Here is a 26,240-nt window from a genome sequence, read left to right as displayed (position 1 = left end):
CGGCATGGTCGAGCGGGTTAACGCGCCTCGCTTGTTGGTGGTGGTGGTAGCCAAGGTCGTGCTGAAGCCTGGGAAGTGGTGGGTTGGAATCCTACCACAGGCTGTGCTGTCTGAGGTTTTCCCTAGGTTTTCCGAAGACTTTCCAGACGAATGTCAGCACAGTTCCCCCTGAAGTCGGCCCAGGACGCATAATAACCGCCCTGTCTCCCACTATACTTCCTGCTGTCCTCTCTCCGTCTGTCCACACACACGTCTGTACGCCGCTCACAGCCACAGTTGCTTCGCGGCGCTAACACGGCACAATAATGTTGCGGTGGATAAAGCGGAGGCTATTGGGCCGGACATGGACACGTGCGCTGGTGCAAGGAGAATTGTGTCTGACGGGTTTGGACAGAACGGACTTCGAAGCGAGCTTGTAACAATAATAATAAAAAAAGAAAAAATGAGCCTCTTTCACAGTAATCTAGAATATCATAAAACCACGAATCGAGATAATGCTTTCGTCTTTGTTTACATAAAAGTAAAAGAAGAAATGATTTTTCGAACAGTAACCAGCACTCACGGAACCTTTGGAATCCAAGCGATATCAGGCAAACCTGGGCGTACCCTATTGTGGTATGCACTCAATAAAATAACACATTCGGCCGCCGTACGACGGAAAAGCAGAACCTCTGCACAGTACGTCCGCTATAGCAATGATACACTAAAAGGACGGCGCGTTCAAACGCGCCTCCCTTCCCCCAAGAAAATATGAAACGATACAGATGTGTGTGAGAGAATCTGATATGGCATCGTAAAAATGAGAGGGTCAACGCAAGTATGTTGACGACTACTGAATATCCACGGACCATAGAAGGGCAGGGGACAGACTCTTGCGCTTCGGGGCTGCTTACATATAATAGGAGAATGTCGTACGCTTTTCGTAGCTTCGATGAAAACATCTTCCTGGAAGATTGAACAAAGTGCAAGCGTCCTCTACTTTCTTCTTTTATTGTTCTGTCGAGCTGTATCTGCTGTTCCTTCTTCGTTATTTCAGCTTCGCTCTATCGAGTGCGTCAGAACCAGTTCTGAGGTTCGCATTGCCAACCAAGCCGGCTTGTGATGTGCCATATACTTGAATCCTGGTCATGGCAGCATTTCAGTTCAGCGCTAGTGCTGTTTGATCCAGATACGCTGAGTCACCAGCGAGAGGAACGAAGCAATGTGAAAAGAGCGCAATGTGGGACAGCAGCTTTCCTTCAGCGTTTCTTGAAGAACACCGTCAACGGCATTACAACAAACATCAAATTCGTACTGTGAGAAAACTCGAGCCCACGTACGCTGCGCTGTGACAGCCCAAAAGCATTTTACAGTAAAGTTAAAAGCAAGAGTTTAATTAAAGCCATGTTTGGACGAGGCAGATGAAAGACTCGAGCGTATATACAGCAGACAGGTCGCTATGCGCCACAATAAAAATAACTTTTGCTTCGGTAACTACTCGTTCTTCCACTTTATTTTGCTTGTGTACTACCCCAAGCGGTGATACAGTGGCGTGCAGACCTGCATTAACCAGCGGAGCGCGTGTCATCGGGCGCTGATAGAAAGCGAGATTGGGATGATCCACTGTCCCGTTGAAGGGAGGGTCGGTACGCACAACGGAGAAGTCGAAACGCGAACGGCATCCATTGTGCGTACCGACCCTCCCTTCAATGGAATAGTGGATCATACCAATCTCGTTTCCTGTCTATCAGCGGCCGATGACACGCGCTCCGCTGGTTAAGGCAAGTCTGCGCGCCACTGTAGCACCACCAGGACCACTTGTCTTTTGTGTCTAGAAAACTTGCGTTGAGCCAACGTTGAAGGTGGCGTAGTCATTGGGAATATGCACAGACTTTGATCGCAGCTATGAGTATCGGCCATACAGCATTCGTGTTGCTGCAGGCATAACTTGTGAAATACACGCGACCCTGTCAGGAGAGGGCGATCCACAAAAGTGCACCTAAGCCACAGCAACACACTGAGCATTCAGGAATCTCGAGCTTCACGAGAACAGAAAGGACGATCGCGACACCCGAGACCAGCCGAGCCAGAGTTCCGACGAGGTGGGGAGAGAGGGGCAGCCACCCCGGGCGCCTTCGCCACAGGGGGCGCTGGGAGCAGGTCCCGGGTAGTCCCTGGAGCTAGGTTTGACACTAAAGCTTGAGTCAATATAATTTTTAAGTTCGTAGCGTAGGTGAGCCCTTTCTTCTTGTTAATTAATTTTTTACATCGCTTATGGGGGGCGGGGGGGGGGGCACTACACGTTTATCCTTCCCCAGGCTGGAACTCGCCTCGGGACGGGTCTGCGCGGCGACTGATGTTAAGAGAGCTTCGCTGAAACACAGTCGGAGACGAGAAGCTCATCCCATATCCGTGGGAAAGCGTATATACGACGTTTTGATGACTAAGTGCTATAATGATCGGTTGGCCGAAGGCCTCAATAGAAGTTGAACGAGAGGGATGTAGCGGGGGAGTTCGTACATGTTCATATCGACCTTCCTGCAGCACAGGAGACGAAGACAAAAGCTTAGAATAACATAGACGGGACAGGCGTTCTGTCCCGTCTCTGTTATTCTAACCTTTTGTCTTCGTCTCCTGCGCTGCGGAAAGGTCGATATGATCAGTAGAAGTTTTCAAGTTACCGCGCTAGGTGGTGATCTTGCTCATAGCGTCTCGTAAGCAGGATATCGATCGTTAGTGAGCAAAACAGTGAAGGAGGACATGCCCAGTGTCCGCTAAAACAGTTCGTGGAGCTACATTTGCTCATTATGTACAGGCTGTGAAGTGAATGAGAAACATTCAGGCGGAGTCGATACATCAATGACGCGCGTGGTCTGTTCACGCCACGAGGGATGAAAAATCCGTGGAACAGATCTGGTGGTATCCGAACAATTCACAATTCACACGGAGCAAACTGTCGTATAGGAGAAGTTTGGCATGAACACGAGCAAGAGGTATGCTGTGGCACCCCTCATTATCATGGGCAGTGGGCGGAGTAGCATCTGCTACCTCACTTCCTGTGATGCCACCGCGTCCCGGAACCAACAGAAAGATGATATCATGTCCAGCCAGCAGCGCACTGTGATCAATGCTTCTAGCAGTTTGAAGCTCATAGTTTGACAACGACAGCCCGAGCCTAGAAGCCCCTTCAAGTGCAGACTTAGTGTCAAACAAAGAATTCACCTCATCATTGGGCGCGTGTCCACATATTCAAATTACAATAATCTCCACTGAATGCTTTGCTCTGACCAATGGGTTACTCCAGGAGCGCCTTCTATCTTTGTGGGAAGCTCTTCTCTCAATACTAGATGAAGAGCAAAAAAGAACAGTTCCATTCGTGTTCGCTCAAGTCAAACGACCGCAAATCAATGAATACCGAATAATCTGGCTAACGATAATATCATCTACAGAATAATACGTGACTCACACTCTTTTAGAACGAACTAAGCGACACGAAAGAACGCGGTCAGGTTGCTTCCACAAAAAAGAAAAGAGAAAAGGCGTTCTTATCGCCCTCACATAAAATCAAGCTTTCCTTCTCTCAGATGCTTTCCTTTTTCCGTCTTTTCTTGAGATCGGACTATACGCAGAGCAGATAAATAGATTTCAACAAGTCAATTCCAGCTCCAAAACACCTTTGCAACCACGGTACCATCTTGAAACTCTCCGCCTGGAGGTTCTTTCCTTTTCACTTAGTATCTGTAACATTAGTGGACCTGCACTCCAAGCGTCAAGTCTAATTACGAACACAGGGGACAGAGAAAGAGGGGAAGATGGCGGAAAGACGGATAAAACCCGAGAGACCGTGCGCTCCATTGCTTGTAAACCTTTTCGTTATGTGTGAGGAAGAATTTGAAAAAAAAAGAAAGGACGACACTGGAGCTTTCAGTTGGAGAGGCTCTCAACTTGACGGGAGGACATCACGTGACCTCCCGGACACCACCCACCCAAACGTTGTCAAACTGTGTCCCACTGATGAAGGCCCGATAGGGCCGTAACAGCTGTTCGGTGCTGATAATGCGACATTTTAGTTATAAAACCTTGTATAGCATCCATGCATGTTCTTTACGCACCCTCTGCTTGTTCTTAATGACGGCGCTTTTACACACACGCTGCCTGTCACACAGTAAACGGAGTAAAATTTTCGCGGGCTTATCTGGACCTCCTAGCAAGCATTGGTAACAGCGAGAGCAAAGATACGTAATTGTAAACCTGCGATTTCAAAAGGTGTTGTACAAATTAAACAATAGCAAGGTTTAGTAGATGGGAAAGTGCTCACGATCTTGATGGCGGTCGTGGTGTGAACAGCTTACCTTTGTTGGTCTCATAGTTGTAGCCTCACGACTGCAGCTGCAAGATGAGAGGAGATGGTGAGAAAAGGGGTGATGACGGTCGATGGTCCTCCAAGTCTAAGCTAGTCCAAGCTATAGCGTGTCCAAATGCTCGATACAGCACCTCCGTACAGGTGTAGAATCTATCCCCGTTCCAGGAAGGATCCACGCTTGATTCTGGTCTCTCATGCATCTCTGAACGTACCTCTGGGGTGCACAATATCCGTCAAGGTACGACTCTTGCAGTCTGGTGCTTTCGGCGCGCCCCGTCATACACGCAGCAGACCGTTAGAATGTGCTCATTGACATTGCCGGCGACAGTGCTTGGGACCTGAGTCACCCACGGAACAGGTTTTGTGTAGCAGCGAGGTGGTGAGCGCTGACCCGCTTCCAAACCTGTGGCACGGGGGAAGGTGTTCACGATACTGATTCCGAAAACATGATAAGCTAATCGCCTGATTCCTTTAAACCGGCTGATATCACGTTGCTGATCTTTGCTTTGACAGCTTTCATTATTGTATCGTTGTCGTCGAGGGTTTCCTTTCCCTAAACTCTCTTTACCGGCAGACACGAAAGGTATTTGAAACCAAGTGCTGTTACCCAGCCCCAGTGGGCGATCTGTCTAAAAAGTACCGCTAAGGTGAAGAATATTCATTTAGGAAACCGCCCCTCGTGTTCTTGGCTATCATTTAAGAAACTAACCACTCAAGCACTCACAGGCAAGAGAAAAGACCGAAAGGCTCAACGGAATTAAAGGGACACTAACAGTGTATTCACACGAGCTAACATTCCCCACAATCCCAAGCAGCAAAATATATTGGCTAAATAGCGGCAATACTGGTCCAATAGGCGACCAATATATTGGGCCGGCATTGCCAATGTTCAGCCGATATTGGGCCAAGATGTTGTGCTGCTTGGGATGCTACAGCGGAAGATACGAGAAACGTCATAGCCTTCTGCTGTCGCGTGATCGCGAGTGCCCAACGTCGTGTCTTCAGGCACACTGTCAACACCACCTAGAAGAGGAAGCCTGCTTACTCCTCGATGTGAAGTAACAATTAAGAGTCAGCCAATAAGGATCGTGTTTTCAACGGCGGTAGCCAATCATGAACGTGCTTTCAGCGGTCGTAGCCATGGAGACGAGCCACCATCAGCCGCATAGGTACTGTCGTCTGCGAGTAGTGAAAGTCCCCGCGTGCTAAATGGGGGGAGGGGGGATAAAGCGCAAAACAGTCTCACATTTTTCGCAAGACTGATTTGATGGAAAGCGTGTTGCACTTTTAGCCTACAGGTTCAAATCTGTGAAGTTAGCTGCAATCTTTTGAGAGTTATTGAATTCGCAGAACGGCGAATCGCGGTAGGAGACGACTTCTGTGTCCACGTAGCGAAGGAGGGAGAGGAGGCATTAGGCGGGCCTTCTGTATTTAGCTGGCGTTGACACTGCTAACCGTGGGGAATATTCTGCGACACGGCCACAAGATATTCAGCGGCAGACGACAGGAAAAGACACTGCCCTTAAATCAGAAGCCTCTATGCATAATCCCTTACATATCCCCTCACCCTCTCTACGAGCCTGAGATCATGCAGCACATCAACCATCATGGACTTACCCTGACTTAGAGTCCTCTTCGAACTTCGAAGATATATGAAACCTTTCTTTTCTTTCGACTACAGTTCCAATCACCTACGCATGAACCGCGGGAAGAAAACACCAGTGAGTGCAAGACCTATTAGCGCATACATCATAGTCTTTTCCTTTCAGATTGGAAGCCTCGTCGTGCTCTGAATTTCTTGGAGTACTTGCCTTCAATGGAACCGTGAACAATAGCTGCGGAGACACATTGTCTTCAAATACTGAACCTTTTGTTATCATTCCAGATTGCCTCTGTTGGGGTGCTCCTTGCTCAGACAAAGGAAGGCGCGGGCAAATTCCCTGATTGAAAATTGTTGTACACGTCGATTACTCTCGTCCGATTCCAATTTTACGGAGTAATATTCTATGGCTTTTCCCGCTTCTTTCTGTACGCGACCCTTCCCGTTAACCCGGGAACATGGCAGAACGCAGCTGAGGTTGGCAACCGTAATGTCCCTGTCCCTCGAGATCCTGTTTAGTTAAGCGCCTCGTACAACAGAAAAATCATTAAAAATCAATGACAACGAATACATGTAGTGACAATGACTCAGGAAGTTCGCCGTTTAATTTGTTGAAAATCGATCATATTCGTACGATGCCTGAATGAACTGAATTTAATTTAGAAAAGAAATACATGGTGATGTAATCGCCATCAACGTGGACGCAGGCTACCTCTTAGGCACCTATACAGCTGCGTCTCACGCTAATGAAAAATAATGAAGCAATTAAAAGTAATGAGCAATTACGAAGCAAAAAAATATGGGCTCTCTCATTTGAAGACGCCTGCAAAGTTTTGGTCGTAAAATTTACTGAATTTACTTAATTAATGTAACCCTGCAGCCACCCGTAACGGCAGAACGTTGCATGAAATTACGTAAGTGTCGGCCACAGAGACGATCAGCAAGCGGCGAATTCTGCGTCAAAGGTATAAGATAAGGTAACTGGAGTAAATTTACACGTAAGGTAATAAGGATATAAGTGTAGGAATATACGGGTGAATCTAGTGACAAACTGAATGCAGAGAGACGATTAAGAAAAAGAAGGGAGGTGAGCGGGAAGAGAGGGAAGCGAAGGGTAAAGAAAGGGAGAACCGAAGAGCCCAATAACATGAAGAGTTAAAATACACTGTCCGCCCCGGCATCTCGAAGAAAGGATACCAGGGCATCCAGAGCCCGGAACACATGCACTCTAAGAAAAAAATGGAGTGAAATGGGGAGTAATTGCAGCTTCTAGTCCCCTAGACTGCAATTACTCCCCATTTTACTCCTCTAACCCTCACACATACTCCCCAGGACTTCAAATTGGCACTGAACTTGGCAAGTGGTCTTCCGAACGCAACAGTCTACGCATGAATACGTGCCCTTGGTCAATTTGATGACATAAGGCAGTATAACTCAGCCAACTTAGCAATTTTCCACTCACAGAGTAAAAAACAGTTTGCTCTTCTTTCTTCGCAAATTGTGCCCTATGTATGTCGCAAGATCTTACCTCACTCGACATATCACGGTTGACGGTTTGATCCAAAGTATTTTCATACATGCACACGAATTATGTAGCTGGGACTTTTAGAACAGAGCGTGAAATGCAGTCTCCACCCTGTGACATTCATTTACTCCCGTGCATTCACTCCCGAAAGGGACTATTTTTGTGGCAATGCATTTAGTCCCCAAAAAGGAGTAAAACTGAGAGTCTGGGATGAAGCCCAGTCGTCCAAAACTAGGATAATGTTAAATCACCACACTGCGTGTTTGAGTTGGAATATCCTGTAAACGTATTTTTATTCGCGATGTATTAATTTTCGCGAATCGCGCATTGAGTCATTTGCGGAGTTATTCGCGAGTATTTAATTTCGCGTTTCCAGGGCTGCTCCCTTTGCTTCCATCGTTGATTTCTTAGGCAATTTGAGGCTTTGTTTGTTTCTGTCCCTTCTATGTTGTTCCAGCCTCAGAACATCAGTTTATCTCTTGGTCAAGCTGTGCTCGCGACTAAAATTTTTCGCGATTTTTTAGCTGTCGCGAAAATTAATACATCGGAAATAAAGTTACGTTTACAGTATATAAACTCTGCTCCTTCCTCTGCTTCCTTGTTATATGAGTAAGTATAGTCTTCTTTGTATCATCGAAGCAAATCAGAAAATCTGAATTCGTCAAATATGCTTTCGTAATTCGCAATGTACTCTCATGTCTACTTCTATTAGCCCCGTCTGTTGCTTTATCTACCCTGCAGTTGAACGTTGCGCAATACAATGTCGATTTATATGTGGGAGAAGGACGTTTTCAAAGCACATGTCGATATAGACACGTATCCCCTTTCAAAGTGTTGAGAACAGACGCGCGAGCGTTTGCCAATGGTGTATAGAAACCTAGCAACAGACGTGACAGCACGTTGCTATGCAGAGCGCTAACTATAGGTTTCTGCGTCTGTGAGGTACACAGCAGCACCATGACTACGAAGAGGCAGGAAATCGAAGAGGAAATTGGGCGAAGCACGAACCGGAAACTGGACAGGGCATCATTAGGCTTCGCACGTTCCTTAGCCAGATGGCTACTGAAAACATCCTATAGACTACAAGTTCTTTCAAGAGCAGGCGCTCATTAACTGCATTGGCTCTGCTGCGTCTTTTCAATTACAGTAAAACAGACAAAATAGATCCAATTAGTAGCACTCAGCAGCCTCAAACTTATAAAATTTGGATATGTCAGCTGTGTCAGTGAGACGGACTCTGAACAAGTACATGTACGTGCTATGCAGCCAGTGCTTTTTTAGAGCCATTTATACTTCGTGACCGGCATATCACCACGTATTTGAGTTGTCCAGCTCATGAGATAATTAGTGGAATTAAGTTTAGGAACAAGAAGTGCAAGACTTAAGATTAACCTTTATCGTATTCGTGTTCATTTCTCGCGACCACAGAAGCATATAATGGAATTGAAACAACCAGCTTTCCGCCGAGGACAACCACCCAGGGATAAAGCACGGCTATTAATTTTTTCGACGCTCGCATAATTAATACGCTAATTTTCGTAGTGCGAGGCACTTTTTCATATTCAAAGCAAAGTACTGCTCGCGACACGGTTGTCCGAATGAACTTGCAACACCCGAAGATTTCAGATGGGATAAACCACGGGGTGCTGATTTCAGACAACCGTGTCGCCAGCAGTACGTCCGTTCAAACTAAGAACATCGTCTTTCATGCACCCGCATTCAGTAAGTTCCCCGAGAATCCCCAGATAATAGTGAGTTTTAGTATATCGTACACTATCTCCTTTGCGTACGCAACGGATAGCGTTGGTGGTTCTGCGCACGCCCAAGATATAAACAGTGATTTGCGCGTTGCGCAGGACCAGCACGCGCTATCCATTACGTACGCGAAGGCGACAGCGTGCCTATACGTACGTAAGCGATAGCGTGGTGGTTCTGCGCAATGCGCGAAGCTCATTGTTTTGCGAATGCGCAGAACCACTAACGCTATCGCTTAAGCACGCAAAGGCGACAGCGTACGATGCACAAACTCTGTAATACGTTGTAGACAGTTCTTCTTCTTTTTTTTTTCTTTTTTCTTTTTTTTCGGTCACTGCAAGGTGAGATTTGAAGCTCAATTGTAAGCAAGATTGTATCATTGAATGCATGATACAATGTGTGCATGCAAAGTGACGACCCCTTATTTATTTGGGTCCCCAAACTGCCTAATACCACATACCGTGGGAGAAGAACAATCTGTGGCGCTTTTCGAGCGCTCAGCCGCCACTTCGCCTCGAAAAGCTTGCTTTGGAGTTTCTTCTAAGCCCACCAGCCGACAACTGCATTACAGACGGAACAGAGTAGAATCAGCAGCGCATGACTCGAATATCGAACTCCCGTCGTCATTTGCGTGCATTGTTATGACTCGCAGCCATGACGAGAATATATGCCGAGGGAACGGGAGATTACAAAATCGAATTTCTTGCCCCCAAAATTGACACACCAGCTACACATCTATCTCGTTTTCCGAGTTCCTTCCTTGTATTTTCCATCCGCCAGCCGCCTCCAGACGTCTCATTTGGCCTCTGTCTGGGTATCTTTGTCGCGGATTTCGCAAAGTTTTCTCTTCAAACAGTCCACGTGTATTTTCCCAGCCTACGAGTGTTGGCCAGACCTGGTCGCCTAGGGACTAACACTTCTTACAGTTTTGAACTTACGAGACCTCATTGTGCTTCCAGAATACGAAGTGATTTCCATCGGCATCGGAATTAAATACAGCTACACTAACGAATGATCTGCGTCTTCGCCAGATTAAATCGCACGGCTCTCGGATAAACTCAAATGGTGCCTGGATTAATTTTTTAGCTTAAATTAATTCGCGTGGCACTATACGATTAATCTTATTGTGCCCGGATTAATTTCGGTGGCACCTTGACCAAAATTTTGGCATCAGATATATGTCATATTGGCGCGCAAGTTAATAGTGCGGCGGATGAATTAAAATAATGAAAAACTTTTCCGTTTAGCGCCGCGAAGCAACTGTGGCAATGAGCGGCGTGCAGATGTGGACGGATGGAGGAGGGCAGCAGGCAGGAGTCGGGGAACGGGGGGGGGGGGGGGCGTTAGTGTATGTCCTGGGCCGACTTACGGGGGAACTGGGCCGAGATTCGTCTGGAAAGTCTTCGGAAAACCCAGGGAAAACCTCAGACGGTGGTAGGATTCGAACCCAACACCTCCCAGTCTTCAGCACGACCTTGACTTACACTAACGAGCGGGACGCTTAAACCCGCTCGGCCGTGCCGCTGGTCATGAAAAACCTGCGTATTCGGTAACGTGAGCGCCTTCGTCACGCTCACTGTAGCACCCGCATCACACGTGATCACTATGTGAGATAGCCACTACCCTTACTGCGTATTCACACGAGCGACATCCTCACGGAATATTCTAGTGGCAGAGAAAGCGAAAACACTGCTCACAGAGCCGAAGTTCCGTCCCGTGTTATGTTGAGCATTCACACCGTGCGGGACATTTAGCAGAAGACACCGTCAGCGTGTTTTCCTGTCGTCTGCTACGGAATACCTTGTGGCTGCGTAGCAGGATATTCCCCACGGTTAGCAGTGTACGTGAAGACGCGACGTTGAGCGCTCGCGCTCACGCGACAGCGGAAAACTACGACGCTTTTCGCATCTTCCGCTTCTGGGGGAATGTCGCTTTAAGGGGATTCGACATGCGAACATTTCTCCCATCGAAATGAAGGATGGCGTCACTTTGACACCAACACAAAAGGAACGGGGGAGATAGCTATACTGGCTTATCAAAATGACCCTTGCTATTCTCGACAGCCCCCCCCATGACGTACACGAAGTATGAAGCGAGATGTCAATAAAGTGCCCTCTCTTCCTTCTTCCCGTCGTGGCATCTGACAGGCTGAGGACCTGATACATCCATTTACATAAATACGAGTCTCCGTCAGAAAGCTTTCATTCCTTGTACGCGTGCCATCTCTCTCATCTTGAGTAAACTGGAAGGAGCAGTTGATCGAACGGGACCTGTTAGTGGCAGGCCGCTCTGCAAGGAGGGAACTGTCTTTAATGTTCGTGCGCCATAAACGTGCGACACAGGGTACAGCATATATATATCCATGGCCCGGTCCCAACTATGCCCATTAACGATAAACTGCGGGTGGCGTTGTCACTAAACACAGAGGGCTCTAGGAGGGCTGAAGCGTTTAAAGAAACTAAACGCCTGGTGGACCTGCCAGCCAATTAGGAGTTTACATATTCCCCTTTTCTCGGGACTTGGATTACGTAGAGGTGGAAATTTTCCGCCGGCCTGTAATATTGTATATGCGACATCATGTTGGTATGTACACAATTGTGACAACTCGCTTTATGTAGGTGTGTATGGGTGTGTGGATGCTTGATTGGTTGATTGGGTAATGGCGCAACAACAACAACTGAGGTCAGCGCGAAGACAATGATAAAATATGGAGATGGTGTGTGTATGCGTGGGGGTCTAAAAGAGTGGGGGGTGGCATTTGGTTATATGCATTCAGAAGTGTACTGGTGCACACCAGGCTTCGAAACATATGTGTTTTTATTTATTTTTTTTCGTTTGGCTGTTCATATGAGGGACGTGGATTACACGCTTTTCTGTGCACTGCAGCAGATGAAAAGGGAGCATTGGCGAACATGAGAAGCGTTAATTTGACAAGGCTATGAGCCGTCATGAACGAATGCATGATTTTCGTGTGATCTAGAGATGATCATGTACTGCAGGCGATACTTTTATGAAATGCAGCGAAATGCACAACCGAGTGGACGTTTGAATGTCAAAAAAGAAAGACAGGGTACAAAGGGGTGCGACTGAGTTTCACGCGCGAGCGGCGGCATGCGAGTTGTTTTTGACAGCGCGCATCATACCACCCGCAAGGCACGCTTGCCAGTTTCCCTCACATTTTGTCGCAAGGTCTCTTCCTTTACGTTACCCTCTTTCGTTCTCCGTTTTAATCGTTTCAGCATGGCGTCCCTTATCGTTCTTTCTCCCCTTTTCGTTTTCTTGCTGCGAAATTTAATAGAAAAGTTCCGAGGTGCGCCATACTCGTATAGAGGGTCACGTTTGTCCAGATATAGAATTTCCCATGAGCATACCCCAATGAAAACTAGATCGAGGGAGTATTCACTGCGCGATCAAATTACCATATCAGGTCATGTGCAATTTTTATTTCTTATTGGGTATTTGGGATATTTTATTATGCTCGCTTTTTCTTTCCTCTACTTAAGTCAATAAACTTGCCGCTTTGGCATCTTCTGGTCTCGCTCGATACACAACTCAAGGCAGTTACGGGTTGAGTTATGCAAATTGTTCTTTCTATAGCAGTAATGAATATCGCATTTGCGGATATGTATCCACTCGGAAATCTTATCTAAGAGTTAATGCATGTCTTTCCATCCACCAAAAAAAATCTTTGTTTTTAGTGTAGAATGCGTTAGACAGCCTTAGTGGATCGTACGCTATCGTTTCGCAGCGCGTTTTGAAAACTGCGCTACGTGTACCTATTTGGTGTATTATGTGGTTTGCAGCTTCCAGCGGATATGACGTCACCTCATAATTTCCGGTTGGAACTTTTGCACTCGAAGCAGCTAGAAATAAGCTTGCCTGGCTGGAAGGTCCTTTTTGTTACTCTCATTCTTCGAAAATAGCCATGCTGATTGTCGCATGCGGGTTCAGTGAAACGGCGCAAATACTGTTACAGGCAGCATACAACAAACGCAAAGTTAGAACCGGAAGTTAAATTTTCCCAGCATTCCTAGCCGCGGCTCTCCACTTGAAAACTACCAGCACTGGAGCAAAGTAACGAATTAAACGTCACGCGAACCGACCGCCCCCTCCCGCAATACGCTCATCCCCCGGCGCTCCGCCGCGCTACTGATGTCCACAGGAAAATACATCCACAGGATATCCACAGGAAAAGTCGGAAAATACGTCGATTTCGGACGAAAGGGATTGACGGGGAGTTGTTCACTGCCTATTGCACACGTCCAGCACGTTTTCTTTCTTTCTTTCATTTTTTTTTTTTTCAGTTTCGCTAGGGGGCGAACTATCCCTTTAATAAGCTTCGATAATTTAATTCATTAATTAATAAAACTGGACTGTGGCTTACATTACAAACTTGTAGCGTAGAACTCTGTGGTCTCTAACCAGCACAAACGCAAATCGCAACGAGCTAATATGGTCCACTATGACAGGTGGAAAAATGCAAAGTCCCCGTGCGTCCTACGAAGTTTCATTTTGGGCGCGTCCTCTTTGTTTCCCTCTCCACTGTGTTTAACCCCTGTCGATGCCCTTGCTATCGTTACGCGATGCGTGATGTAACCCTGCTCTGTAATGCAACGAACTAAAAGTAAACTTTATTTTCGCTGCCGTGCCCAGGCCTTCCAATCTACAAAGCAGAGCGAGACAACGAATAAATAAAATAAAAAAAAGCGCGGTAGCGACACTTTTTCTCCTGCACAAAGTGTGGGGTGCACCACCAAATGAGGAACAGCCAGCCAGCAGACTGAGAAACAGCGAAAGGCGAGACAAAAGAGTAGCCGCATGTAGAACAGAGCTCCGCAGGACACAAACATAATTTGCGCTTTTGCCCCGCAGCACGTACTGCAGCACAAAAGCCCGCTGCGGATTCTGCTTTTCGTAGATTTCAGACTTCAGGACTCTACTCTACCATTTTCTGATTAAAACCACCTACCTTTTTTATTAATTAACTAAACTAATTATGCAAGCTCATTAAGGGTGGCGCTGGCTGTTCGAACGATGCTGCGTCGATGTACGCCATACCGCAAATAGGTAAACATTACAGCGCAGTTTTCGAAGGAAAATGAACTAGGAATTTAGGAAACTTTCGGCCCACACCTCGAGAGGGGCCCTGTATATTGCGCGTACGGAGTCGTTCAGCGAGGTTGATTCGTAATACGAAATAAAACGAGATTGACATGCCAGTATCTCCGGTGCTGCGAAACATCTCCAATGCTTTCGGCACTATATTGCTTCCAGCGCTCCAGGGAGTTCAGTGTTTCTTTGTTTCTCTCCGCGACTCTGTGCCCTGTAGCACTGATGAGGCACAAACAACTGGACGAAAACGAAGCACGGGCACAGCACGCGACCCCGGCGGTAGTGTGCGGGGCCTTAATGAGGCAAGCCGGTGAATAAACACTATATGACACTGTCAATACGGCCAGCCGTGTCGGTGTCAATAGTGGCCACGGTTGTCCCACAAGGAACGCGGTTAGTCTATGTCGTGTATTTTATATTGTGTTGTGATATTTCATACGCAACGTACAATGTTGTAATGTAAAGTATTATCTAGAGAGTTTTAGTACATCGTACGCTATCGCCTTTGCGTACGTAAGGGGTAGCGTTGATGGTTCTGCGCACGCCCATAACTGAAAGAGAGCTTCGCGGAGAGCGCAGAACCACCAACACTAGTGAGCTTTAGTATATCGTACGCTGTCACCTTCGCGTACGTAAGGGATAGCGTGCTGGATCTGCTCAATGTGCGAAAATCTGTTTGTGTCTTGCGCGTGCGCCAAACCACAAACACTAGTGAGTTTTACTATATCGTACGCTGTCGCCTTTGAGTACGTAAGGGATAGCGTAGGTGGTTCTGCGCACGCGCAATACATAAACAGAGCTTTGCGCATTGCACAGAACAACCACGCTATCATTGACGTACGCAAAGGCGACAGAGCACGATGCACTAAAACTCTTTAATATTATTAGTCTTCATAAGTAGGGTTATCGTGCACAACTCACAAATTTCCACTCTGTGATTGTCCATAGACACACGGTCAGATGCGTTCCTACCATTGCATGTGGCCAGCTTTCTTCCTTACCCTTTGTCGTTTAGTGTCTGATGTCTTCACGCGTTTCAAGAATGCAATACAACTTCAAAAGTACAATGTATTCCTCATATGACGTGTAATGATGTGGCATCGTACCATCGCGATCTTTGTGTTTTAAATAATTGTTTCTGTTACAAGCATTATCACGTTCATTATCCACGAGCAGGGCTGGTGTTATGCCCAAATACGCTAGGGCACTAAGCCTAGGCAGCGTGAGAACACCACAGCCTTTGAGGCCCTTTCCTGATATCGCTGCTGTGCCTGTAAAGCGTGCTTTGCCTGCATTACTCTGTGGCGCTAGGTGAAGCGATCTTCACAGCGCCGCTTAACTTCTTTTGTAAGTGTGAAACGTCCCTGAAGAGGTTTATTTCGCTACGCAGGTATTCGCTGTCGTAATCAGTCACCCCGTGAATGGCGAACTGTCCCCGGCCACAGTTTCCTACACGTGTGGCTTCTACAACGTCCCTGTCATCGGCATCAGCTCACGGCATAGTTCCCTTTCTGATAAGGTAAGTGCAATAATATAAAGAGAGAAAGATTCATATTACAGAAAAGGAATCATTAGATTCGATTAAATTGTACGCACGCACGCACATACCCAGAGAGATGATTGTAACGTGGGACACAAAGTTAAAGGGGTTGAGAAACCACATGCAACCCACTAAATGCATGGCATCGTTCCACACGTTGTACTCTCTATAGCCAACACGCAAAGTTCCACATTCCTCACTTGAACGTTCGGTTTTTTTTTTTTTTTTACTATTGCGTTTTTAAACCTCCATTTTTTTCAAGCCACCGACGACGGTGGCGCCGAACAGCACCGAGAGACATTGGCAAACGAACAGGAAGTGACGTTTTAGGTGTGCGCGCTTGCCCGAAGTTCCCGAAGGTCATCATACCGAAGTCGGTCCGCTGGCCGTCTCCCTCTTTACAATCGCTTACATCGTCATGGAAACGGAAAAGAATGCGCGTCCTTTCTCCAACATGGAACGTCATTCCAAAAACGGTGGAGGAGGTTAAGAGCCATGGAGGAGCTCGCCCAGCGCGTGACCTCCAGGGCACCGTGCTTCGGGGTGCCACTGCTTCGTAACGCGGGATCGCAGAGATATAGCGTTTTTTTTTTTCTTTCTTTCTTTTTTTTTGTACACTCTTAAAAATGAAGTTCACCGCATAGCACGCTCCTAGCCAACCATCGTTTCGAATGATATCGTTATATGACCCGATTTCTTGAAAACGGGAGGCGTACGCCTTTTTTGTGACAGTTATAAACAGCATAAGTGTCACAAAAAAGGCGTCGTTTTCAGCAAATCAGGGCAGATACCGATATCATTCGAGATGTTGGTTGGCTAAGAGCATGCTATGCGGTGAAGTTCATTTTTAAGAGTGTACACGTTCAGTACACATATAGATCAATATTTACGAGGTGGATTCTTCGAAAGGAAGTAGAAGCTTATAGGAAGTAGTTCAGAAGGGATGTTAGCTGTTGACATAATTCTAAGGGCACAAGAAGTTGAAATACATATCCAGTCGACGTCTGTGCATTCCTAACCTAACCTAACCTAAACCTGAACTTCACCACATGACACGCTGGAGGCGAACCATTGCCCAGCACGATATCCTTATCACTCCTGATTTGTGGAAAGTACGGCTTCTTGTGGCAGTTATCGTAATGACAGTATGGCACGGGTGTCACAAAGGGGCGTACTCCGCCCGTTTTCAACAAATCAGGGAGCGAAGGATGTCTTTCGGGACTATGCTCGGCTAGGAGGGTGTTATACGGTGGAGTTCTGTTTTAAGAGTGTAGGAAGTCCACCCTAAACTGATCCTACCTCAGAGTCAAGATGCCTGACCGTCAGCCGTCGCATGTATGACCGCCGCCGTTCGCATGTCGTGACCGTTTGGGTAGGAGCACGCAACCTGGCGCTTGTCACGCGATCCTTCTGGGACATCCGAGAAAAATCAAGTTCGTATCTTCTGCCTGTAGGCTGACGTTATCTGGGGCACTGGTCAAGATCGATACAGTCTGGCGCACGCACTCCAGGCATAGATTGGAGAGTTGGCGCTATCTTAAACCTCCAAACTGACTTATTTAAGGCGGTGCCGTGCTTGAACCGCAACATGGTTGTAGGATAGACAATCGCGACGACACGTAGCGTAGTATCGTGTTAGTGGCGTTGCGTACAAGCAATATCAACCACACTCTTAGAAATGAACTTCACCGCATAGCACGCTCCTAGCCTCCCGTTATCAACAAATTAGGGCAGATAACGATATCATTCGAGATGATGGTTGGCTGCGAGCGTGCTATGCGGTGAAGTTCATTTTTAAGAGTGCAGGAGGAAGCGCTCATCCCTCTGTTGTAAATTTGTCACACCAACTGGCGTACCCTTCGGCTGTCAATACGTAATCGTCTATCAGCATATCGCGCACCTCTAGAGGAAGCCATATGCTAAAGTATTATTTTTCTTTTTTTTGTCACATAGAATCTTCACCGGACATTTCTGCGAACGGTTCCGCCGTACTCCCACCAGGCAGATGTATGGGTGAAGATGTTACAGTTCCTCAGCTACCGATGCGTTGTGTTCATCCACAGCTCAGATAACGACGGCCGGGCTACCCTGGGACGCTTCCAGAACATGGCCGACCCCGCTGGCATCAAGGTTCGTAGTCAGAAGCTTCACTCTTGTAGTGATAGAGGGAGTAAATGAGGGACAGGTTGGAACGGTGCAGTTCTACGGTTCTGTTGGGAACAATGCATCCCTCATGCAGAGTAATGAAAAAAGTAGTACTCTGTGGAAGTAATTTTGTACTTGATGGAAACTAACTGTTCCGAGGATGGAACACAAGCCTCAAAATGCCTTAGAACTTGAAATATTGGAAAAAAATGTGTTCCAGCCTCACAGGAGTTACTTTCAACCATGTTCACCAGATGCCGCTGCCTTGTCATGTGATGTACGCGTCTGCGTTGTGAAGGGAACATGGAAGAGGGAATGTGAAGAGAGTGAGCGCGTGTCCTTTTCGTTGAATTAGATCCCTTGCCAAGTTGTAGGCAAGCCGTACACTCTAAATACAGAGCTTCACCGCATAGCACGCTGTGCGCCAACCACTGCCACGAATGATAGGTTTATCGGTTGTGATTGGAAGACAGAAGGGGGCGTACGCATTTTTGTGGCAATTTTCACATGTCCAAATTGCCCCCCAAAAAAAAGCCGTACGCCCCCCTCTCTCTTCTCTCCGATTCAGAAGCGATAACCCTTTCATTCATGGCAATGGTTGGTGCACAGCGTGCTGTGCGGTGAAGTTCCGTTTTTAGAGTGTACGTGCCAATGTAGCGTACACTCTTAAAAATGAACTTCACCACATAACACGCTCCAAGCTAACCGTCATCCCGAATGACAACGTCCTCTCCCCTGATTTGTTAAAAAAAGGAAAGGCGGAGCCTATTTTGCGCATGCCGTAGATAACGATCACAAAATAGGCTCTGCCTCTCGTTTTCAACAAATCAGGGGCAATAACGTTGTCATTCTGGATGATGGTCGGCTAGGAGCGTGCTACGTGGTGAAGTTCATTTTTAAGAGTGTAATGGTTAGGTACACTTGACGGGCAATTTAGATGTACGGGTTCGACTCCTGCCGCTGTCTGGCTTTATCCACGACTGCCACACTTCAATCTTCACATTATCAAAAAAAAAAAAAAAAAGACACCTTGTATAAATACGTCTAATTTGCTGCAGGTATTCATCTATAGACCCCTATGCGTAGAGGTTCTTCGGCACACACCGTTTCGCTTTAGTTGCTCTGTACATTGCAAATATAGTTTGTTGTTAGAGCGCCGTTGGAACATTGCTGATCGGCGTGGTGAATAAAGCGACAAATATGAGGCTAGTGATGACAGCAGAGCTCATGTCTTAAAGTGGAGAATGCTGTTCCCACTGGCAAATTACTGACGCGCGCCGTGCAGCACTCCAGATAGCGAATACCTGAAAGCACCGTAGAGCTGGAACGCCTATGTTTTTCGAGACACTTGATTCCCATGGCACGCTGTAGAAGGTTCATTCTAATTATACTCCGAAAGACATCATCAATAAGACCCCAGGAAGGTTACGTCCAAGAAGTAGAAATAACCTGTAAACATCGCGTCCTGAGGATCAGCACAACAGGTTCACTCTCCAGAAGCCAGCCGGCTCCGGCCAGCATCTAGGCGGCCCGTTCTAGTAATCTAATATAGTTACAATAAGCAGACACAGCGAAAGATAACCGATGTACTCAAATAGTATTCGGTAGATATTTATTTGAAAAACTTTCATGCAGACCATTTGGAAAACATGTAATGTAAGAACGGTTCAAAAGTGCTGCCGCCATTTTCCTCCCACAGCAGGTCACAAAACAGGCTTTCCCTTTCCCGAGCCGACGTGCGATGACGTCTAGCACGTGATGTATGACCGCGTATCACTTGGCATCCAGTGCCTATAACTGAGTCACGCAAATGAAACATTTCTGCCAAAACACATCCCCCTCAGCACGGCGAGAAGAAAATCAAATCATGCTCCCGAGGAATTAGAGGAGTTCCAGAGACCGCTCACGCGCAAATGTCAGAAAAATCATCGATTCTTCAGACGCGTTTTACGGCGCTGAAAAATACACTCCGAAGACGAGTGCAGATTATTGAGTCAAGGGTCTCACCGGATTATAATGCCATACTTCTAGACGATAATGCATCGGACTCTCAGGCCTGCCCATAGACCCTGATAAGAAGGAAAAATCAAGGAACGTCGTCTTCCACTGTCTCTTTCTCTCTCTCTCTTTTCCAGCCATTTTCTTTCTATTTTTGTTTTTCTTGGGCGTCGACGTATAGGGAACTTCTCCCATGCTTCTTTTTCTTCAAACAAATTGTTTAAAACGGAACAAGTTTCTCCTGAGTTTGTTCGTTTTAGGGCAAACAAGTTACGCTTGGCGCCCATCAAAAACAGCAACAAGTAACTCTCCTCTCGGTATTTGTCTCAATCAAGACGTATAGGCGCTTTCAAAATGTCATCAGGCGAACAAGCTGGAAGCCATCAGGCTTTCACCTACTTCGAAATAGAAGGAGCCATCTATCGAAAGCCAGTTTCCTCTCAGAGACGTGACGGATAGCGCGTCGAGGGCTCTGAGCTTCCTGCGCCAACCGAGAAAGGGTAGATGCTCCTCTGAGCATTTCTTTGTTCTTGTGATGACTGACGAAGGACGCTTACACGGACGCTGCCATAATGAATGTGCTTCCTGCGGCGTCCATTGCAGTCATATTCCGGAACTGTGCAGCTTTGCTAGGTTAATTAAGGGGTTGACGTCCGTGCGCAGGAAGGATGCATCACAAAGGACGTTAGCTGTACTACTTGGCTTAACGGAACACTAAAGTGCCAAAAAGTTCTCCTCGCTGAATAAAAGACGCCATTACCTTGACACGAACACGAAAGGAACGGGATACAACAACAACAACAGCAACAATAGATGATGACGATGCGGTGGGGTGTTTTACCGCGGTGGTGCGGTACCCTACCCGATTGCACGTGGAACATTATGTGAAGATGGGATCGGGATACGTCCGTTGCGTCGTTCGTGATTTATGATCGATGGAAAAAAAAAACGCAATGCACACTTTCGCTCTCCTTCTCAAGAAGACCGACAATGCGGAGAGGCCTCGAATTGGTCTTCTCAAGCGACCTCTCACGATGATTGGACAAATCGTTTGCGGAGGCCAATGACAGCGCGCTCCGCACTGTCGGACAACTTGAGAAGGAAGGGGAGGGGAAAAGCGTATATGGCGGCTTCTTTCGCTCATGAATCACGAACGACACAACGGATGGCTCCCGTTCCTTTCGTGTCGGGTCAAAGTAACTGGGTTTTCCCGTCGGAAAAGGGGACCCAGGGGAAACCTCAGACAGCACAGCCGGTGTCGGGATTCGAACCCTTGTCACCTCCCAGTCACAGCGTGGAAGGCGATCATTCTAACCACTATGCCACGAGAGCTGGTGGCATAACTTGGGACAACGTGTCACATCCCGTTTACGCACAACACAAGACGAATACATCACACATTCCATCTCAGCCTACCTACTGCACCTCAACAACACCTCCGCACTTCTCATATCTAAATATTGTATTTCCCTGTTTCTTCCTGTTGTTAATTGTGCTCTCATTTTTGAGTAATGAATCGCCGTTTCCAAAAAAAAAAGTGTCTAGGTAAGGTAAGGTGTAATAAGAAAATATGGAAACTGCTGCTCTATAAATCTGGCTTATCGAAATCATTTGCATGTGAAAGTAAATAAGTCTGTGTTTGCAGCATATGTGTGCCTGATACGTCGCCTTGAACTCGCTGCTGCCATTTTGACAGCAGCGGTTTAGACAGAGTTGTCACGGCGCGGTGCATTTTTTTGTACAGCTCGAACGAGTAATCGAATACGAATCTGGAATCACCGACATCCTTCAAGAACTGGAAGAGGTCAAGGAGCTGCATTGCCGTGTATTCGTTCTTTATGCTACGTGAGTATTGATCCCTGTTTTATTCATTCTTCCGTAGTGTAGATTAGGGGAAAGCGGAGAGGCAATTCGATGTGTAGGGAGAGTACAAACCACTGGTTAAGCGTGACTGAAATTCTATGGACTATTTAGACAAACTTGATTTCCATAGAGCAGCAGCTTAGCAATGCTTATAGTGAAAAGCTTAAAACCTTAGTGCTCGAGTACATGCACGAGTGTCCCTAACTCGTCAATAGCTAGCATGTATAAACGTCCCTATCTCGGCAGAATCCAACGCCTCTAAGAGTCCCAGCTTGTCAACACCTAATACCCCTAAACGTCCCTAACCCGTCAATAACTAACATCCATAAACGTCCTCATCTCGGCGGTACCAGACGTCCGTAAGCGTCCTAGCTCGTCAATACCGCATAACCCTAAAACGTCCGTAATTTATCGATAACTAACATTCACAAACGTCCCTATCTTGGCAGGTTCCAACGTCCCTAAGGGTCCCAGCTCCTCAATACATGATGTCCCCACAACTTCCCTAACTCGCCAATAACTAGCATCTAAAACGTCCCTATCTCTGCGGTACTCGACGTCCCTAAGCGTCCTAGCTCGTCAATGCCTCATGAACCCCAAAACATCCCTGACGTATCAATAACTAGCGTCCATAAATGTTTCTATCTCGGCAGGTTCCAACATCCGTAAGGGTCCCAGCTCGTCAATATTTCCCGCAAAATGTCCCTACTTCGTCAATACCCAAGATTCCTAAACGTCCCTACCTCGTCAACAACCAAGATCCCTACACGTCCCTAACTCGGCAATACCTAATGCCCCAGTTCGTCAATACTGAACATCCATAAACGTCCCAGCTCATCAATACCTAACATCCATAAGAGTAAACAACGGGAATTAGCCGAGGCAGGCTACATTTATGGCGTCGATACCTAACAACCCCAAACGTCCCCAAAGAGCAACAGTGAAAAATAGAAGCGTTGCTGTCGGGCACAGTAGGCACTGCTCCGCAGGAGGTAGCGTCGTAGCGTGGCGTTGAACTCCGCCATCCCCTCTGCTATGTGCCTAGTTCGACTGTAGCAACAAAATATGTCTTGCATTACACACTACCACCCCATCCGTGTGTGTCTCTATACGGGACTTCCGTCGACCGCTTCCCTAGCGGATATGACATTTTTACGACGGATGCGCAGCTATACTGCTGGCTACGTACATAAACCTCGCCGCATGGCTCGTAACTAGCTCACAGTTATGTGAGTCTGGCTTATGGTAACTCATAGTTATGGCTTTGTCCGTTGCTATTTATCGTGCTTTTGTTCATGACTCGGAACGCATTGAGTCACGACCTAGTCTATACTAGAGACCCGGACAAATGGCAATCACCTATGGGAGAGCCGGGTCGTGGGTTAGTTACGCTAGCGGCCACTGCAAGCGCCCCATACCATTATTGGGGAGAGGAAATGACATGTACACTATTATCATCATTGTCACCGTCGTTCGTCTGCTATACGGCTACACTGGGCTACACAGGCTGTTGCTAAGCACGCTACTCTCTCCCGTACCTCTTCGTCGTTCTCAACACGGCCCACACTACATTGCCGCGGTTTCGACAAATCAGGCGGTAACAGATAGTGCTAGCTATGGCGCCCAATCTCATAGCGAAGTGGCGATTGCCAGAACTACTGCTCCGGTGCTGGAAGGTTTGCGAATGTCCAGGTCTCTAGTATAGTAGTAGGTAGTGATTGAGCCATGACTGCTGACAAACGACGTTACATTCGCATGTCGTACACTGTATACGAGATATAGAAAGCAAAGAGACGTTTGTGCAAACTATCTGGAACTACAGGAAGGGACTGCCTAAGATAACGCGCTTATTTTTTGCTCATTGTGTGCTCGTGTATGAGGCAGTGGCGGATCCAAGGGGGGGGGGGGGGGGCGATCGCCCTCCCCCAAACCTCAGTTTGTAGCGGCATCGCCATCATCATCCCCGCGCACCAATGATCAAGGCGCGCGGTTAATAAAACACTTCTGCACGGCCAGCTCGGGCCGTTGTTCGGCTGGCCGGTCTTCCCTCACTTCTATGTACTGTCTTGTGCCTTTAGCACTACAAGTTTATACATTGAATTTCCCTCTCTCCCTTCCCCCACCACGCGCTCCGACAAAGAAACCCCCCCCCCCGCCCTCAAACCGAGGGTCTGGATCCGCCCCTGGTGTGAGGCAACTCTCACGTTGACGCGGAACGGCACACAGTATTTATTTACACATTTAATCCTGCCAAGGGGATGTTTTGTAGATAAGCAGAGAAGTCAATAAACAGCTTTCAATTGTTTATTGACACAAGCTTCCATGCAGTGGACTGCATTTCATCAGGTGTGAAATGTCTGATCAATGCAGTGCACTGCATGAAAGCTTCTGTCAGTAAACAGTTAAAAGTTTCACACTGCGTGTACTTCATTGTGCTTATAAGTGTTGTAGCAAGAGGCGGAAGAAAGTGGTAGGCGGAGCACTCTGCAGGATCACTGAACTTCCTGGATTTTAGTTCAGTATGCGTATGTTCGTATACGAACGACATTCCCCAGAGTACTACAGCAGAAGATTCATAAAACTTCACAGCTTTCTGCTGCCACGTGACCGCGAGCAATCAAGGTGCACTTCTAACCATGGGGAATATCCTGCAGCCCAGTCACAAGATATTCCGTAGCAGACGACATGGCCGATAGTGTCATCTGCTATGTGCGCAGTACTCCAATACCGATATTCCTGCGTATTGCGAATGCTTCTGCTTTTTCTTGCATTTCGAATATCCCGTGGGATACACGGTATATGTAACACAGCCTCTTCAGGATTAAAGGTCGCGTGTAACGTTGAACCTGGGCCCTATTGAAAGTAATCAACCTCGATTACTTTGTGTCTCGCTTGTCATTGGTCGTTACGTGAAGAAGGCGTGAAGGACAGTGATTAATGTCACGCGCACTCAATCAATAGTCGAGCACTTGATCTTGCACTCTGCATGCTATATCTACTTTATCACGAAGATTGCAGGATCAGGAGCTCGACTATACTGGTTGAGGACGAGTGACATTCATTTCTGATCCCCACACACACACACAAACATACACTCCCTCAGAGCGCTAGTCGTGACATTATCCACCTCTGTGAGGCTGACAACGGCCTCCTCTTTCATCACCAACAGCACCGTTCTTTATGCCTTCTTCACGCAACGACCAATGACAGGCGAGACACAAAGTAATCGGAGTCGATTACCTTCACGAGAATAGGGCCCCTGATATATCAGACGCATACCGATATCTGGAACATGTTGCCCAATAGTTATTCATTAGCTCCCTTTTTGCGGCTGGAAGACAATGCCTTTTGCACGCCGCAATATATTATACATTGTTGAGGTATAATATATTCTGTTGAGGCTGTTCGCCGTAAAGCTGTGGAACGGAGGAGCATTCGCTGAATACGCGAAGATAAAAGACACGCACGCGTATTAATGCGTCAAAATATGCAAGAATGAGCTATATACCCGGGTCGGAGTATTAAGTTACTTGCAGGCGAGTCTAGAACAATACGATCGGATACTAATTTGGTGTATAGACAAGTCAAACTTGGCTTAGAGTAAGAACCTTGTTTACAAGTTTTAGTAACTCACATGGCGTACGACAGCAGTGACTGAAAACAGTCGACGTTTTCCATGGCAATTTCTCGGGGAAACTATTAAGTTTATGAGAAAGTACTCTGAAGCCTGCACGCAATTTCCCGTGATGGCAACAAATTGTTGCTTCATTGTGTTCGTCCTTAAAGTTCTTTAAGTTAGTTCTTTCTCCATGGCAATGCATTAGGCGGAGAAATGGTGTGTTCATGTGTGATTAAGGTTTTCTTAATGAATACCGCGTATGTAATGCTGAAATACGGCGATGCAATCACTCGAGAAACAGCCATTTAACCACTCTTAACTTTTCGAAAAATTGTATTTATTGCCCGCCTGAGTGTACTGAGAAACGTTGTGTAAAGCAAGTGATTATACTTTAACAATCGAAGTGAAAGATCCGAAGGTAAGACGCACGAACACCACACTCTCAGAAAAAAAGGGTACAGTCGTTACACCTTTTGGGGAGTAACTGGCTTGCTATGTTGTGCCCAAAAGGTTGTAAAGTTACACCATATGCAGTAGGTAATTATGCCACCTATCGAATATAATAATAATAACAACAACAACAACAACAATAATAATAATAATAATAATAATAATAATAATAATAATAATAATAATAATAATAATAATAATAATAATAATAATAATAATAATAATAATAATTCGGTGCTTTAGGTCAGGAGACAACTGCGTTCGTGAGCCACGCCACATTGGTCGGGTCTG

At 46.7% G+C, this 26,240-nt stretch overlaps 1 protein-coding gene and 1 long non-coding RNA gene across 4 annotated transcripts in view; one reads left to right on the top strand and one right to left on the bottom strand.

Moving 5' to 3' along the window:
• Window positions 1–4,450, bottom strand: part of LOC135400860 (uncharacterized) — a 124,347-nt gene extending 119,897 nt beyond the window's left edge. The window contains exon 1 of the long non-coding RNA XR_010424660.1: window positions 4,332–4,450. This is a non-coding gene — a long non-coding RNA (uncharacterized LOC135400860). The remainder of the gene's footprint in view (window positions 1–4,331) is intronic.
• The window catches only part of LOC135400859 (glutamate [NMDA] receptor subunit 1-like), a 249,362-nt gene that overhangs the window by 186,559 nt on the left and 36,563 nt on the right, over window positions 1–26,240 (top strand). For all 3 annotated transcript variants that reach the window (XM_064632806.1, XM_064632808.1, XM_064632807.1), the window contains exons 4-6: window positions 15,725–15,853; window positions 17,828–18,004; window positions 21,762–21,862. In XM_064632806.1, the coding sequence (XP_064488876.1) occupies window positions 15,725–15,853; window positions 17,828–18,004; window positions 21,762–21,862 (407 nt within the window). The remainder of the gene's footprint in view (window positions 1–15,724; window positions 15,854–17,827; window positions 18,005–21,761; window positions 21,863–26,240) is intronic.

Source organism: Ornithodoros turicata, chromosome 7 (genome assembly GCF_037126465.1).
Source record: "Ornithodoros turicata isolate Travis chromosome 7, ASM3712646v1, whole genome shotgun sequence".
NCBI lineage: Eukaryota > Metazoa > Arthropoda > Arachnida > Ixodida > Argasidae > Ornithodoros > Ornithodoros turicata.
The sequence above is the reverse complement of the archived record's forward strand: the minus strand, read 5'-3'. Positions and strand labels throughout refer to the sequence as shown.